The sequence below is a fragment of the Plodia interpunctella genome, chromosome 29, assembly GCF_027563975.2.
Source record: "Plodia interpunctella isolate USDA-ARS_2022_Savannah chromosome 29, ilPloInte3.2, whole genome shotgun sequence".
Lineage (NCBI taxonomy): Eukaryota > Metazoa > Arthropoda > Insecta > Lepidoptera > Pyralidae > Plodia > Plodia interpunctella.
In genome coordinates this window covers 4,069,693-4,085,801 of record NC_071322.1, presented here as the reverse complement: position 1 = coordinate 4,085,801, position 16,109 = coordinate 4,069,693, and the positions used below count along the sequence as shown (strand labels likewise).

General features: G+C 36.2%; 2 protein-coding genes across 4 annotated transcripts; both read right to left on the bottom strand.

Annotated features, from left to right (window-relative positions):
• Positions 1 to 3,659: 3,659 nt before the first annotated feature.
• On the bottom strand, positions 3,660 to 9,769 carry LOC128682281 (nestin-like). 2 transcript variants are annotated; one of them, XM_053766911.2, is made up of 4 exons: positions 9,620 to 9,769; positions 8,051 to 8,233; positions 6,831 to 6,999; positions 3,660 to 6,498 (listed from the first exon to the last, which is right to left on the bottom strand). In XM_053766911.2, exons 1-4 carry the CDS (start codon positions 9,710 to 9,712, stop codon positions 3,953 to 3,955), a joined length of 2,991 nt encoding a protein of 996 aa, XP_053622886.1. In that variant the 5' UTR covers positions 9,713 to 9,769; the 3' UTR covers positions 3,660 to 3,952. The 2 variants fall into 2 exon arrangements, with proteins under 2 accessions (XP_053622886.1, XP_053622887.1); XM_053766912.2 differs by lacking the exon at positions 8,051 to 8,233 and having other exon boundaries at positions 3,661 to 6,498.
• A 502-nt stretch (positions 9,770 to 10,271) lies between these two features.
• LOC128682292 (probable serine/threonine-protein kinase DDB_G0278509) lies at positions 10,272 to 12,687 on the bottom strand. Of its 2 annotated transcripts, none has more exons than XM_053766931.1 (3): positions 12,533 to 12,687; positions 12,058 to 12,134; positions 10,272 to 11,578 (listed from the first exon to the last, which is right to left on the bottom strand). In XM_053766931.1, the coding sequence occupies exons 2-3, from the start codon at positions 12,080 to 12,082 to the stop codon at positions 10,311 to 10,313; spliced, it is 1,293 nt and encodes a 430-aa protein (XP_053622906.1). In that variant the 5' UTR covers positions 12,083 to 12,134; positions 12,533 to 12,687; the 3' UTR covers positions 10,272 to 10,310. The 2 variants fall into 2 exon arrangements, with proteins under 2 accessions (XP_053622906.1, XP_053622907.1); XM_053766932.2 differs by lacking the exon at positions 12,533 to 12,687 and adding an exon at positions 12,299 to 12,514.
• Positions 12,688 to 16,109: the final 3,422 nt, after the last annotated feature.

Below are 16,109 nucleotides of genomic sequence, written 5' to 3'. Positions count from 1 at the left end.
TTGGTCAGATGCTAAACGTAAACTTGTCTAATTCTCGTGAAGCTGTAGATCAGAGGTCGGCAACTCTCTGCTGTCCTGCTAGCGGCCCGGCGACCATTTACGTCAAATTAATTATTTTGCATTTAAATAAATAGACAAATAAAATGTTGTCTCAAAGTCTTCAAGTTTTAAAATAGTGAGAATTGAAGTTATCTTTGAAGATTATTATTAAGATATATTTTCTTTGAGACATAAACAATAGGATAGATGACAAGGTCAAATAATTTTAAATGAAGCTGTCGAACAAACATATATTTCTTCGCGAATATGTTAGCACGCTGTGACGTCACTTGTTCTTGTCATTCAGTATGGAGCGTTTGGACGAATCAAAAAATGTGTGATTATATTTTTGTCATATCTTTGAAAGTGTTGTCATTATCACAGTAATATTTTTCCACTCATGTTTCTGTTAATATAATGGTCTTTGGTTAGTCGTCAAAACAAAAATTTTTGTCAACTGGCCTATTGTCATTTTATGCCTAGAAATCTAATGATATCCAAGTGTAATTGGGCCTTATATTATTATTAATATTACCAGTGAAAAAATACTGTGATAATGACAATACTTTCAAAGATATGACAAAAATAAAATCACACATTTTTGCACTCGTCCAAACGCTCCATACTGAATGAAACGAACAAGTGACGTCACAGCGAGCTAACATATTCGCGAAGAAATATATGTTTGTTCGACAGCTTCATTAAATATTACGTTTATGGTGATGACTTCTTGATGGAAGTTGTTACAAAATTTTAGTTTTTTATGATAGTCGAGTTTGTTTTTAAAATTTCACACATTTTGAAAATGTACATTCCAACCAAGTTTAAATCTTGGTATTTAGATCCAGCTGCATTGTTACAGTCTATGGATTATCATATTGATCCTAAATACATCTATTTTATCTAGATTATACATATTTTTCACAATTCTCTGACCTTGTCTACGCTATTGTGGTCCGAATTTATTATTTTACACATCAAAGGTTGCCGACCGCTGCTATACATATTAATGCTCAAATTCAAATTCAAATCATTTATTCAGAAATTAGACCTTCACAGGCACTTTTTCTCGTCAATCTTTATATTTATAGTTATTTCTCACAAGCTACAAACTGCTGGCATTTCGGAACGACCACTGCTGAGAAGAAATGCCGAAAGAAACTCATTTGAACAGTGTTGGTCCCTATCATGCCAGATCGGCTTACCATTATTGTTTCTTACAATGTTTTTTTTTTCTTTCTAATAATATATAAAAGTACATAATGTACATAGTCAAAAGGTAAGGCTCGTATTGGTAATCATTTTTTGATGCTATCTCATTCATTCGTGGCCCGACCTCTCTTGCGCAGTGAAAGGTATAACTATACGTTTTTCCTGTATAGAAATTTCGCTTTACGTAAAGGTCGGGCCATGGATGAAAGAGATAACAATATATGCATGATTGATTACGCTATAGGATTAAATGGCGCAAAATGTGCTTTTCGCATAATGAGCGCTTCTCAAAATGTTCACTCTTTAAATTGATTTGTTATGCATTTCACACATGCTTTTTAACTTTTGGAATTGAACCCGCGCCCCTGTCTGTCCAGTTCGGCTGAATTAATAATACAAGACAGGGGGCGCGGGCGCGGTTTAAATTCCCGCTCCATTCCAAAAATTTTTCATCTCATTATTAGTTTCAAAAACGTTCACTCTTATTTTACACACTAACCAAAATTTGAAGTTGGTTGAGAAGTTTAATTTAAAAAAAATAATTCTACCTGATATAATATTTTTACGACCTCGGTGGCGCAGTGGTAAAGTGCTTGCCCTCTGAACCGAGAGGTCCCGGGTTCGATCCCCGGTCGGGTCATGATGGAAAATGATCTTTTTCTGATTGGCCCGGGTCTTGGATGTTTATCTATATATGTATTTGTTATAAAATATAGGATCGTTGAGTTAGTATCCCATAACACAAGTCTCGAACTTACTTTGGGGCTAGCTCAATCTGTGTGATTTGTCCTAATATATTTATTTATTTATAATAAATGCTAAAGTAAGTTTGTTTACCTACTTGTTACCTTTTCACTTCTCTATCTACTCATCCAAAAAATTATAAAAATGTAAAATTATAATAATAACCTCAACCATCCATTGTCATTTTGCGAAGTTGCACATTGTGCGTCACACATGTCAAATGGCGATACTTTTTAAATGTCAAAAGCAATAATTTCTATCGAACTTGTATGTGTGATAATGTGGGAGTCGGTAATGTCACTATATCCGAGTCAAGTTTTTGTAATATATACTTTGAGACCCGTAGTTAATAAAATTGATCAATTAATATTAAATTATCATGTTTGGTTCTTAATAAATTTTATTTTTTACCCAACATCCTATTAGCAAGAAATAGCATTAGCTTTTTATTTATTTATTTACGTATTAGAAGCATTTAAAATGGTAAATTAGGGCGCCGCAAACCTGATCACTAACGCCACCATTACAATTTATGTAAGTACGAAAACGACATAAATTAATGTATACAAATCACGCTACGGAGACAAACGGTTTTCTATTGGAGATAGTTGCCACAGTTAACAAAACAAAATCAATTTTTAATGTAACATAATTTGTAGAAAGCGCGGGCCGCCTCGGTCGAAACGCTCTGAGAAACACCTATCACGTCCGTCCCCGGTCAGATTTTGTCAGATGTAATTATCTTTTTCAAATTGACAGGTCAATTTGAAAAGGTTTTTATTGTTTATCTAAATATACATACATATACAGGGTTACTGGTATCAAACACAAAACCTCCTAAAGACTATTTGAGTACATCAAAACAAGCAATTTTTATTCTACGACTTTTCGTGATTCGTATATTTTTCATAAAACAAAATACAATCTAATTTGCGATTCTACTCATCTTAACTCTATGCAACAACCAAGCAACACGAGATAGTACAATAGCGTTATGTAGCGGAATCGAACATAGAGTTAACGTTTTATAGAAACGACATTAAAACTAAAACAAGGAATTTTTTTGTATTTATTACGTTTAGACAAAAGTCGTAGAACAAAAGATGTTAGTCTCTATGTACCTTATGCGCCTTTGGAAGGTTATGCGTTAGATAGCAGTAACCCTGTATAGATAAACAGCATATATTAACGCAACAATACTATATTATTTTATAGCATATATTTTGTTTCGTTCAAAAACTTGGCTATAATGTCCTTTCAGTCATTCAATAGAATGCTGCCGTTTGAACGTGCTTTGACGGCTAGCCCTATGACTGAATGGCTGTGACGCATATAAAAAATGACTTTTATACATTAGCAATATTTTGTCTACACGTGATTCCGTGTCCGTGATTCTGAACAGCTCTTAGTATGGGGGTAAATTCAAAATGGCGATAAAAAATATCAGCTGTTCTATACAAAATTAAATACTTGACTTGTGGAAAATGAATCGATCAGCTGATTTTTTTTTTCTCGCGAATTTTTAAGGTTGCTTCCATACGAAAAGTTGCTCAGTAGCATCGACTGTGCGCGTTCAAATCACCTTGTAAATTTATATTTGTTACATTAGTGCGTATACTACAACTATTACCGATATGTAAATATCAAATCAAATTGGAAATGAAACAGAAATAAAATTTAATATAGATTTAATACAAAAAAAAGCAATATAAAAAAAATTTTCAATCACTACTTTTACAATATCCTACTTGATATTATAAATGCCAAAGTATGTGAGAATGTATGCGTGCATAAACATGCGCATTCATTCATTCCTGCTACTCTTTCACTAAAATTTACTACACGGATTGTTATGAAATTTGGTACACTTTGGTAGAATATAACCTGGAATAACACATAGGGTAATTTTTATCCCAAAATTTCCACGGGAGCGAAGCCCCGGGGCGCAGTTTTTATATTAGCGGCCCGGATGCCACGTACATTTTGAACAGCCAGACTTTTTGTTCTCCTCTTCTTCCTCATCTGTAGATCTCATATCATCATTTTCTCTCTTCCTCACATTTTCAGTCCCTCTCTCCTTCCCTAAAGTTCCCATATTTGCATTATCTCTGTCTTTCTCCATAGGTCTCATATTTTCAATCCCTTTGTCCCTCTCTAAAGGTCTTACATTTTCAGTTCCTCTCTCTTTCTCTATAGGTCTTACATTTTCAGTCAATCTCTCCCTTTCTGTAGATCTCATATTTTCATTCCCCCTTTCCCTCTCTATAGTTCTCATAGTTGCATTATCTCTGTCTTTCTCCATAGGTCTCATATTTTCAATCCCTTTGTCCCTCTCTAAAGGTCTTACGTTTTCAGTCACTCTCTCCCTTTCTGTAAATCTCATATTGACATTCCCTTTCTCCTTCTCCATAGGTATCGAATTTGCAGTCCCTTTCTCATTCTCCATAGGTCTCACATTTTCAGTCACTCTCTCCCTTTCTATAGGTCTCATGTTTTCAGTCCCTTTGTCCCTCTCTAAAGGTCTCGTAATTTCATTCTCCTTCTCCATAGGTATCATAACTGCAGTCCCTCTATCTTTCACCATAAGACTCACATTTTCAGTCCCTCTCTCCTTCCCTAAAGATCTCATATTTGCATTCTCTCTTTCATTCTCTATAGGCCTCATATTAGCATTATCTCTCTCTTTCTCCATAGGACTCACATTTTCATTGCCTTTCTCCCTCTCTAAAGGTCTCATATCTTCGGTCCCTCTCGCCTTCCCTAAAGATCTCATAGTTGCATTATCTTTGTCTTTGTCCGTAGGTCTCACATTTTCATTGCCTTTCTCCCTCTCTATAGGTCTTACATTTTCAGTTAATCTGTCCCTTTCTGTAGATCTCAAATTTTTATTCCCTCTCTCCTTATCCATAGGTATCGTAACTGTAGTCCCTCTCTCTTTCTCCATAGGTCTCATGTTTTCAGTTCCTCTCTCCTTCCCTAAAGTTCCCATATTTGCATTATCTCTGTCTTTCTCTAAAGGTCTCATGTTTTCAGTCCCTTTCTCCCTCTCTATAGGTCTTACATTTTCACTCAATCTCTCCCTTTCTGTAGATCTCATATTTTCATTCCCCTTTTCCCTCTCTATAGTTCTCATATTTGCATTATCTCTGTCTTTCTCTAGAGGCCTCATATTTTCAGTCCCTCCCTCCCTCTCCATAGGTCGCATATTTGTATTATCTCTATCTTTCACCATAGGACTCACATTTTCATTTCCTTTCTCCCTCTCCAAAGGTCTTATATTTTCGGTCTCCCTCTCCTTCTCTAAAGATCTCATAGTTGCATTATCTCTGTCTTTCTCCATAGGTCTCATATTTTCAAACCCTTTGTCCCTCTCTAAAGGTCTTACATTTTCAGTCACTCTCTCCCTTTCTGTAAATCTCATATTGACATTCCCTCTCTCCTTCTCCAGAGGTATCGAATTTGCCGTCCCTTTCTCATTCTCCATAGGTCTCACATTTTCAGTCACTCTCTCCCTTTCTATAGGTCTCATGTTTTCAGTCCCTTTGTCCCTCTCTAAAGGTCTCGTAATTTCATTCTCCTTCTCCATAGGTATCATAACTGCAGTCCCTCTATCTTTCACCATAAGACTCACATTTTCAGTCCCTCTCTCCTTATCCATAGGTATCGTAACTGTAGTCCCTTTCTCTTTCTCCATAGGTCTCATGTTTTCAGTTCCTCTCTCCTTCCCTAAAGTTCCCATATTTGCATTATCTCTGTCTTTCTCTAAAGGTCTCATGTTTTCAGTCTCTTTCTCCCTCTCTAAAGGTCTTACATTTTCAGTCCCTCTATCTTTCTCTATAGGTCTTACATTTTCAGTTCCTCTCTCCTTCCCTAAAGATCTCATATTTTCATTCCCTCTTTCCTTCTCCATAGGTCTCACCTCATCCCCGCCTTCCTTCTCTAAAGGTCTTATATTTTCAGTCCTTTTATCTGTATATATAGGTCTGAAATCTGCTGTCCCTCTCTCCATGCCCAATGATTGCGTGTTTTCGTTTTCCCTGTCTTCTAATGATCTCACATTTACACTTTTTCCCTTCTCTATATGTCTCACATTTTCATTATTTTTGTCTTCCTCTGAAGTTGCAACATTTTCGGTTTCTTTCTCCGCAATAATTTTTATAGTTTTAATCTTCTCCTCTGTAATTCTCATATTTTCCCCACCATCTTGTTGTGTTCCCGCGTCTCTGTTCTCTGTCTCCTCTTTTATGGTTCTCACACTTTTACTAGACTTGGGTATGTAATATTTATTAGTGTTACCGTCATCAGTATTATTCGCGTTATTGTACGCTGTGTTTTTCGCATTTGTATAATTGTCGTATCTCCTAGTAACTTTGAGTCTTCCGTATTTGCTCACTTGCTCATTGTCGCCTATCAGCAGATGGCGACCATGTCTGTCTTCGAGGCTCGCTTGAGCTTTTATCTGCGATCTGAAGCTTTTTGTAACAAGTACTAAATATAAACTATCTGTAAATAAAATTTTTAATGATATAATTTCGTGTGTACCCGATTAATTTGCGGCTGTGAAGCTTGGGGTCAGCGAAAAACATCCTAATTGTGTAATTTTACAGTTCGCCTGACACGAACCCTACTTGGGAATGCTGATGTTTCTCATGCTGCCAAGGTTGCTTGACATCCATGGTATGTGAGTTGTCTGTATCGCCACTGATAGTCTAGTACAGTCTACCACAAGTTATCATGTCGTAGAACCCTACTCAACTTCAACAGTTTTGCTATGATTTAGGATAGTTTCATATGCTGACTGTACTCGTTATTAGTATTGTGTTAACGCTACTTACATATGTAAATTACAATGTGCAAAGATGTACATATGATTATTTGGGAAATACCAGATCTACATTCCGGTAACGCGCAGTTAATTATTATTACAGATATATCTATTATGAAATCTATAGTGTATGTTGTGGTTATGAAATACATAAACATTGTGACCATCAGCTGGTGTTTCTGTAAAAGAAAAATAAAATTATAGTCAATAAAAAGAAGATAACTGGGTACATGAAATAGTATAAGTACTATTACAACGAGGTATTCCCCGAAGAGACCCAAAATTGTTCTTCGAATCGCATCAAAAAGGCGCGCTTCGAGGAATACAAAAAATATTAAAATTTCATTCTTCGAAACGCACCTACGTTTAAATATAGGGAAGAGCATGAACTTAACGATCGACAATCGTTTACCAGATTGACAGAAATATGGGTAGATAATATTTATAATTATAAATCATACGTTGCGCATCGCCTTGGTTATGGTATGTACCTACTATTTTAGGTTTTAACGCAATTATTAAACATACAGACATTACTTATATCTGTGTTTTATTTATATATATTCTTTACTCTCTAAAAAATATGTTTGCAATAGTAGTAATCTGCAATAGTAATAATTTTTGATTACAACCATTCCTTATTAGGGTGGAAAATATAGATATTAATCGATTCCTTATTTTATTTTTAAACGTGGGTGCCGTTTCGAAGAACGAAATTTCAATTTTGGTGTGGTTCGACGGGTGCGCTAAAAACAAGTGCGCTTATCTATGGATGGTTGGCGGGGAGGGCGTACCTACCCTTTCCCGCGCCTCCCCCCTGCCACGTCCGTAAAAAATATTGGGTTATTACGTATATAGGTACGTTACAAAGAGCCAATTTTGGACCGAGTCGTTTAATAAGACCCAAAATAAGTTTGGGTTGTGTTCACACGGCAGTCCGTGCAGCCAAAACGCAAGATCGGTTTTTATTTTTGTTTACGTTGGCTATTATATAATCTAATACTAAAGTATTCTATTATTATAAAGAGTTGTGAGTTTGTATGTTTGAGGCGGGTTTCAAAAATTCTTTCACCATTATTTACTTTATCCAAGATAGCTATAGGCTATATTTTATCTCAAAATTTTCAAAGGGAGCGAAGCCGCGGGCAATTATCTAAGTAAGTATATTAAAACGAGAGAAATTAAAATTTGTTTGGACTATGTTTTGACTATTATAAAAAAATAACTTACAATAAAAACGGACATGATAAGGAACATGCTCGGCAAAAAACTCATAAAGGACTCAAAGTATTCCACATACTCCACGACTGATATTATATATTTAAACGGACATTCGTCTTCTTCCAAGGAAGCGGAGCAATCCTCGAGGGAAAGCCCTATCTTGGACAAGTACGTATGTTCCACTTCAGCCCACTGAAGATGAAAAAGAAAGATCAAATTTACGAGGGATAATTGGGAACGCTTGCGATATACCTACAACAGGGTTGTTGCGAATATTCGCATTCGCATTCGCATATATGCGAATGATTCGCATCGTTTTAAAGATTCGCACGCATCAACATTTGTATTCGCATCAAACGATGCAAATGTTTTGCGCATGCGAATGTGTGCGAGTCGGTGCTAGCTTGAATGGTGCGTGTTAGAAGTGGGCGGGGTCTGGTCTCCCCTGGTCTCATCTGTTCTCATCTGTGCTCCCCTGGTCTCATCTGTCGCCTCATAGGAGAAAAGGCTGCCAATTTACTTTTTATTAAATACTAGCTGATGCCTGCGACTTCGTTCGCGTAGTCGAATAATTTTTGGTAAAGAGATTTAATTTAATTGTACAGACAAATGTAACGATACCTATACATACAGAAGATGCTAATCAGACTGAAAAAGTATATTTTCTATAGTAATAAAAATCGAAGATCTGGAGCACCTGAAGAAGAGTCACAACAGTTCAGCTAAACTATAGAAAGTATACTTTTTCAGTCTGATTAGCATCTTCTGTATGTATAGGTATCGTTATTGTGTCTGTACAATTAAATTTCTCTAATAGTTTTGACTCCTTACCAAAAATTGTTCGGCCACGCGAACGAAGTCGCAGGCATCAGCTAGTATAAAATAAACCTTTATCTTGTTTTGGTCGCAGTCCGTGTCATGTTAAAAAAAAAGTCTCCCGTTTCCCCTGCCAATGCAGAAAAAATTAAAAAACCCTTACAAAACAAAATTCCAATAAAATTCAATGCTCCGGCTCGGATATAACAGCTCTGCGGGTTAATAATTGTACAACTTGTTGTAATTAGTATAAAAAATCCTAAGCAGTTATGAACTGAGGATAGATCAGAGGTGAATACTTCAATGCCCGGTAAAGATATCGTTTAGACTTTAAATACATAAAACCCAAGTATATTTGTTAGACAAGTTAAAAAAACCCCGACTTCGCTACAACTTTTGAACGGCTGAACCGATTTTTATGAAACATGGCTAAGAACACTCGGGATAAAATAATCTACGACACAAAAAAAAACGAAACTAAACGAAAATCGGTTCATCCGTTTGGGAGCTAGGTACGATGCCACACAGACAGACATGTTAAACTTAAAACACCCGTCTTTTTGCGTTGGGGGTTAAAAAATATCTTAAAATATCTTCGGGAAAAATCAAAAACATACTTTTAATAAGCTCAGGTTAAGACATTGTTAAATTTTCCAAGCCCAATCTTTACTAGCTTTTACCCGTAGCCTCGCCCGCGTGAATTTTCCACGGGAACAGTTGTTTTTTTTTTTCGGGATGAGTTACTCCGTCCTCCTCACTTACCAACATGAAATGTATGGCAATTAGTATAACTCCATATTTTATGGGCACAAAGAAGCAACACGATTTGACGTTGGGCAGTTTTTCAAACAACATTTCAAACAAACATCCACTTTGTTAATATTCATGTAATATTTTATCATTTCTGTTGAAATATTTTGACACATAACTAAAAGAAAAAAAAAAAGGAATTGGCTATGCCATTAAGTAATTCAGCCGGCCGTGGACAGGGAAAAACTCATGGATTTAATAAGTACTGTACCTACTAATTCCATGGGAAATATACACATCACACAGATATAAAAACAATACACACATTGTGATGTCTTGTATTTCACTCATACATGCAGATAAAACACGTCGATATATATTTTTTAAATTTGGTTGGGTTATAATCATCTTATCTCCTTTCACAAAAACAGTCCTGTACCGCGTCTGTCTGTTCGCGATAAACTCAAAAACTACTGCACGGATAATAATGCGGTTTTCACCAATAGATAGTGTGATGCCTGAGGTAGGTTTAGGTGTATAATCTATTATGTTTTAGAGACAGACAGACGTGCAGAGGACTTTGTTTTATAATATGTATAAGGAAGGATAACGCGTTTCGTATGGATTCTATGAGGTAGGCCGTGTTAAAAATCAACAAAATATATAATACTCATTACAATTTAATGCATTTTCAAATAAAACACTAAGCGGGCTTGTTATTTCTCAAATAGAATTTAACAGACTCAACCAACTTCGTAACTATACTTTGATATGTTTTTAAAACGTCAAACACGTCTAAAATCTCGTATTCGTCCCAAGACGCGCCGCGTTTGTCTATATCAGCTTTCAACCTCGCCATGTTTGATTCTATGTTGTTTAGATTTGCGGTTATATAGCCGATTTTGAAAGCGATTTGGTTGCTAAATCTTTTTTTCAATGTCACAACCGGTGTCAGTTTGTCTTGGATGTCTTGAAATATATCATTCAGGTAAATCATCAGTTTGGATCGTATAGTATTTGGTTTGAAACTTCTGCGCGCATTAACTGTATTTACATGCGTTATGTTTGAGTCTGCAGTAGTTTTATTCGTAATACTCGTGTTATCTGTTATATTTTGATCATTGAGATTTTCAACGTGATTAGTTGTGTTTTCTTCGTTTGTATTTTCAGTGCTATGTTGTGCGATAGCTTCTGTTTCGTTGACGTTTCTTTTTTCCCTCCTTTTACCTTTTATATTTATAACTGGACCGTCATCGTCTTTATCACTATTATATAGAATCCCTAAAGCACATTCAACAGTTTTGCTTTTATCAGTATTTTCCGTATCATCAATTATTACTTTCTGTACAGCGTCGCCATTGCGTAAAATTGGTTTATTTGCGTGTTTAAAAACATTGTTCACATGTTCAGGTCTTTCTTTATTGTCCACAGGTACTTCCATGACATAATATGTTTTATTCCGTCCCAAATTTGCTACATTTGTGTTGAATTTGTCAAGAGCGTTAAGCAATTTAGTCAAAATTGGTTCAAGATTATTATCTGCTCTTTCAACCATTGAAATTGGATTAGACGTAGTGGTAGTAGTGCTATTAATTTTAGTGAACAAATTATTAAACCAGTTTACAATAGACTTCCTTTGATTGTTTGAGTTGTGATTTCTTGGCACCGGTGCGCCGTGTCTTAACATATCTTCCTCATCAGTTTGTAAAGTTTCTAATAAATAATCCCACACGCGTGCGTGTTCTTTCTTAACGCCATTGACGAACTTTTCTAAACTTCTTTCGTTATCATCTACATTTGTATTGGTTTGTTTCTTTGGAATATAAACGTTGTTTTGTTTCCTTGTATAAACATCTTCGTCACTATAATCTCGTTCATCAGATTGTTCTCTAGAATAAATAATCTGGTCGTCTTTGCTATCATTTTCCGTTGAATATTTTGATGAATGCGAAATGCGGTTCGATAAAATACCTGCAAAGAAAGTAATTTCATTATTTCTTATAGTTAATATCTCTCTCATAGTCTTAATTCATTACCATATTTTATTACGTGTAACCAAACACACAACACAACGTCTTTCTTGGCACTACTTATTAATGAAGTGGTTTGCCATTGCCTTCTCCAATTTGCACTCAAGTTAATAATCAACCAGTGTGCGTGCATGTTTCCTCTCGATGTTTCCCTTCACGGGAAGCAAGTGGTGGTCGATGAAAACCACTATACGTGAGTCAGATTGGTATACAAACTCATGTGGCACGAGTAGGATTCGAACCTGGGACATTTCGATCCACAGGCTTTAATATCATGTGAGTATTCTCTCATCTGGGAACTACCATTAAACATAAAACACGTAGCACGTCGTCGCGTCGTATTTTTTTTGTTTTGCTTTTTCTTGTCCCGTTTTTTTTAAATACGACTTAAATTATAATAAAAGATTTTTTAATACTCACAAATTAATAAGACACATCGTAGCATTTCGCCTTTTTACTTTTGCGTCTTAAAACTCTTTTTGTGACCCTTTTTGCACCTTAAAATATGAAACAGTTTGTTAACTAAGTGCTAATATCCTCCTGTGGATCATTTGACATCCCATTTAAATGTATTTAAATTGTTGAATTGTCAACAATTTAATATTGATTGGGATGCAATATTGATTACCAATTAAGTATAATTGTATTTTATTTATATTACCTATGTTTTTTTACTTTTTTATTATTAATTTGTAATTTTGCATGTAGTTAGTAAAATTGTGATGTGTGATAATTGTAATCGGTGTAAATCGATTTTATCACAATAAATAAATAAGAAAAAATAAATAAAAATCCCAAAGACTGTTGACGTCGTGACGCCGGTCGTGAAATCACAGATTTTCTGTTTATGTAAATCAAAGTTTACGAGCATGAAAATTGAAAACAATTGTTATACCTGAATTCGATGACGGCTTCAACACATAAATATAGAATACAGCGCAAGACTCAATTAGCGGCCATATACGCAAAATGCTTATTAAAAAAATACAAAAATTAATTAACGATTACAAGAATATCTGGTTACGGCCGATTGATTGATTTGAAGTTAGAACGTAAGTATAAACCAATTAAAGAAAGGAATTGAAAATTGCTATTGTCTATTATCACTCGCGAGTCACGAAAGATCATTTCTGATTTATAATCAAATGAGATGGAAGATTTACATAAACCCACGGAATTAGTAGGTACTAATCATTAGTAAGTACCTACTAATTCCATCAATAAGTAGGTACTCCGTAATACCTACCTAGATACTATTCCTTGCATACAGCTTATCGGACCATTTCATACGAAGTGGCAGATTGGGCTTTATAAGAACGGGCGATGGACAAAAATATTAACGTCTTGCCCCTTTTCTTCTCGTGTATTTCTAACTAGCAGCCCGTCCCGGCTTCGCTCGAGTAAAACCACCGGTAAAACCATAATAAATAAATAAATAAATGAGGACAAACCAAACATATTGAGCTAGCCCCAAAGTAAGTTCGAGACTTGTGTTATGGGATACTAACTCAACGATACTATATTTTATAACAAATACATTATAGATAAACATCCAAGACCCGGGCCAATCAGAAAAAGATAGTTTTCCATCATGACCCGACCGGGGATCGAACCCGCGACCTCTCGGTTCAGTGGCAAGAACCTTACCACTGCGCCACCGAGGTCGTCGAAGAGGTCGAAATCTTTCTCAGATTTATATTACCCTATGAAGATAATAGAATTTAACTCAAAATAATTGAAGTTCAGGATTCGGACCATCAACAGTAACAACGTGAATTCAATGGTGTTCACCGCTGAGCTGTCTACTCATATCTTTAGTTGACGAATTTTTGAATGGGATTATTCGTTTTTTTTTTTCACCCTCATTTAACTACCCTAAAGGTCAAATTTTAAGAAATCCTGAAACACGGGATCCTTTATTTTTATTGCATAGTATGTATGCCAATTTTCAAGTGATTTTCGTTATTTTTCGTACAAACTTTACCCCCAATTTTTACCCATTTGGGGGTCGAATTTTGAAAATTCCTTTTTTGTTTCTTATCTGAGCACAACGTAATAACCTAAAGCTACTGCCCAAATTTCGTTTATAGCTTCTATAGTTTACGCTGGGCGTTGATTAATAAAAAACGCTTGTTATTTTATGTACATAGATAGATTTCTCTTTCTTGTATGAGCGAAACGAAACATGTATAATTTTTTATCTATGTATAGTTTTTTATCTTCGGAATGCGGTTATGATCGCTCGCTTGAAAAATTGTCAAACATCATTTCTAAATTAATAAAGGTATGGACGTAAAAAAGATAAATGAATTCAACCGATCGTATAGTCTCGATTGCTCAGTGCAAAAAGTAAATTAATATAAAGCTCAGTGGTTAAGCGCACTGTGCCTGATAAAGACGGGGCGGGGGTTGAAATCGCGGTCAAAATGCATGTGTTATACGCATAAGAATAAAAAATAAGTTGAGTAACTATTAAAACTGTCTTTTATTCATTTCGTGTTTTTAACCTTTTATTAATTCTTTTAGATGAAATACAGCTTCCTTCAAAGCAGTCAGATGTACATAAAACATCAAATCGCCTCGCCACACGTTTCCTGTGTAATTTTCTTTCACTGTAACTAAACTCGTGTTCCATTCCGTCAATGTTTTTATACACCTCTTGAATTTTGTGTATGTTTTGTAATATTTCATTTATGTCGAACGTGATCGGTTTGTTTGTTTTTGTATTCTTAATTTTGTCCGTTTGGCTTCTTTTGTGAGGAGACTCGCCAATTTTGTACCAATGTTTCCGCCGAAATTGAGCTCCGTCACTTAATTCATTTATATTATTAGTATATTTTGCACCGGTTATATCACGTTTATCACTATATCTGTCTTGAATCATTGCAGTTTTACCTTCTTTAAAGTTATTATTGTCGAGTATTGTGTAATGTTTTTCGTTAAGCAATATATCTCTGGCTCTTACATAAACTATGAAAAAACCTGAAACACAATGAAAAACTTATAGAGAACTATTTTTTGCTAAAATAGAGTGAGATGGACCAGTCCACTTTGGCATACCTACGGGTGAATGTGGTGTAAACTTTTAGGTTAGGTTAGGTTCGCCACGTTATGGTCAACTCCCCGTTTAGGGGTCTTGTTAGCCGTTGGCAAATGTCCTGGCAACCTGGTCGGTGGGTTACCCATGTCGGGTAACCCAGGTCGGAGAGCCGATTGGCTCAGTGGCTGTGAGAGAAGGGGGCTAAGCCCTCTACTCTCACAGCCGTGGTAGGGGTCGCGGGGGAGGAAGAGTGTCGGTATTACGGTGCGCCGCTCTTCCTATACTCCGCGACCAGGCGCGGCCATGGCGCGGAACATGTAGGTCGGTGGGGCCGCAGAGGAGGAGGATTGCCGGTATTGCGGTGCGCAATCTGTTGTCCCTATCCTCTGCGGCCGAAATAAGACGGAGAGCCGTTGCCTCCGGTCTGCTTCCAGACTGGATGGCAAAGCGTGAACCGTTATGCGTAAGAACGTTATGCTTAAAAATTATGACCATAACCTTACAGTATGCTACATAACATTATGGCTCAAATATTTATACTTGAGATATAATACGCTTTAACCTTACAAGTTAAAAGACAGCGCATTATTCCTCCATTTCTAAAACTTGTCGATATTATATAACGCGAGTGCTTAGATTAGACTAAACGCTGTGACTAAACGTGAGTTTAGCCATTCCTCTATCGCAGAATTTGAAATTCTAAAACATACCTAGAATTGTCAAAAAGTACGCCAGCTAACTAACAGTGGCGTGCGATTCCGCACTAGACCACTAAATATCCTCCGTATGTCGTACGAGGCGACTAAGGGACAGCCTTAACAACCTGATAGGCAACCATAACATTCCCAAAGAGAGTTGACGTCAAGCGGCCCGTTGTAAAATCATAGCCAAAGCTTCCAAATTTCATAGCAATTTTTTTACGCTAACCCTGGGCTTTGGAGCGTCACATCTTCGAATACAACACGCGAAGATTAGGGAGAGAGGTGACCTCACTCACGCGGTCGAACAAAACAAATTCCCGTTAGAATTAATTAAGGATTTTATTTCTTGTTGCTTGGGTCCCGACTGATGGGAAAAGATCGCAGGACACGCCGAAGGTGCGACGAACTGTCGGCCTTCGATACGGGAAGGCTACAACTGACTAAGAATAGAATTGACTTGAAGAATAGAATTGATTGGAAACAAACACGACGCCTTTTCCTAGCGCAGGTCTGACCTGACATCTAGAAGAAATATGATGGCGTGTGAGGAGATCAACACTGAACATTTACAAGTGTTGAAGAATAAGACAGAGAAGAAGGTGAAGAAGTGTGAAATATGAAGATAGTTTTTGGATAGTTAATAGACATTAAGTCGTACTTATAGGTTTCTGTGTAAAATAACCTTAAATTTAAATTGGAAGAAAATTGATTTTCAACTGGATAATGCATGT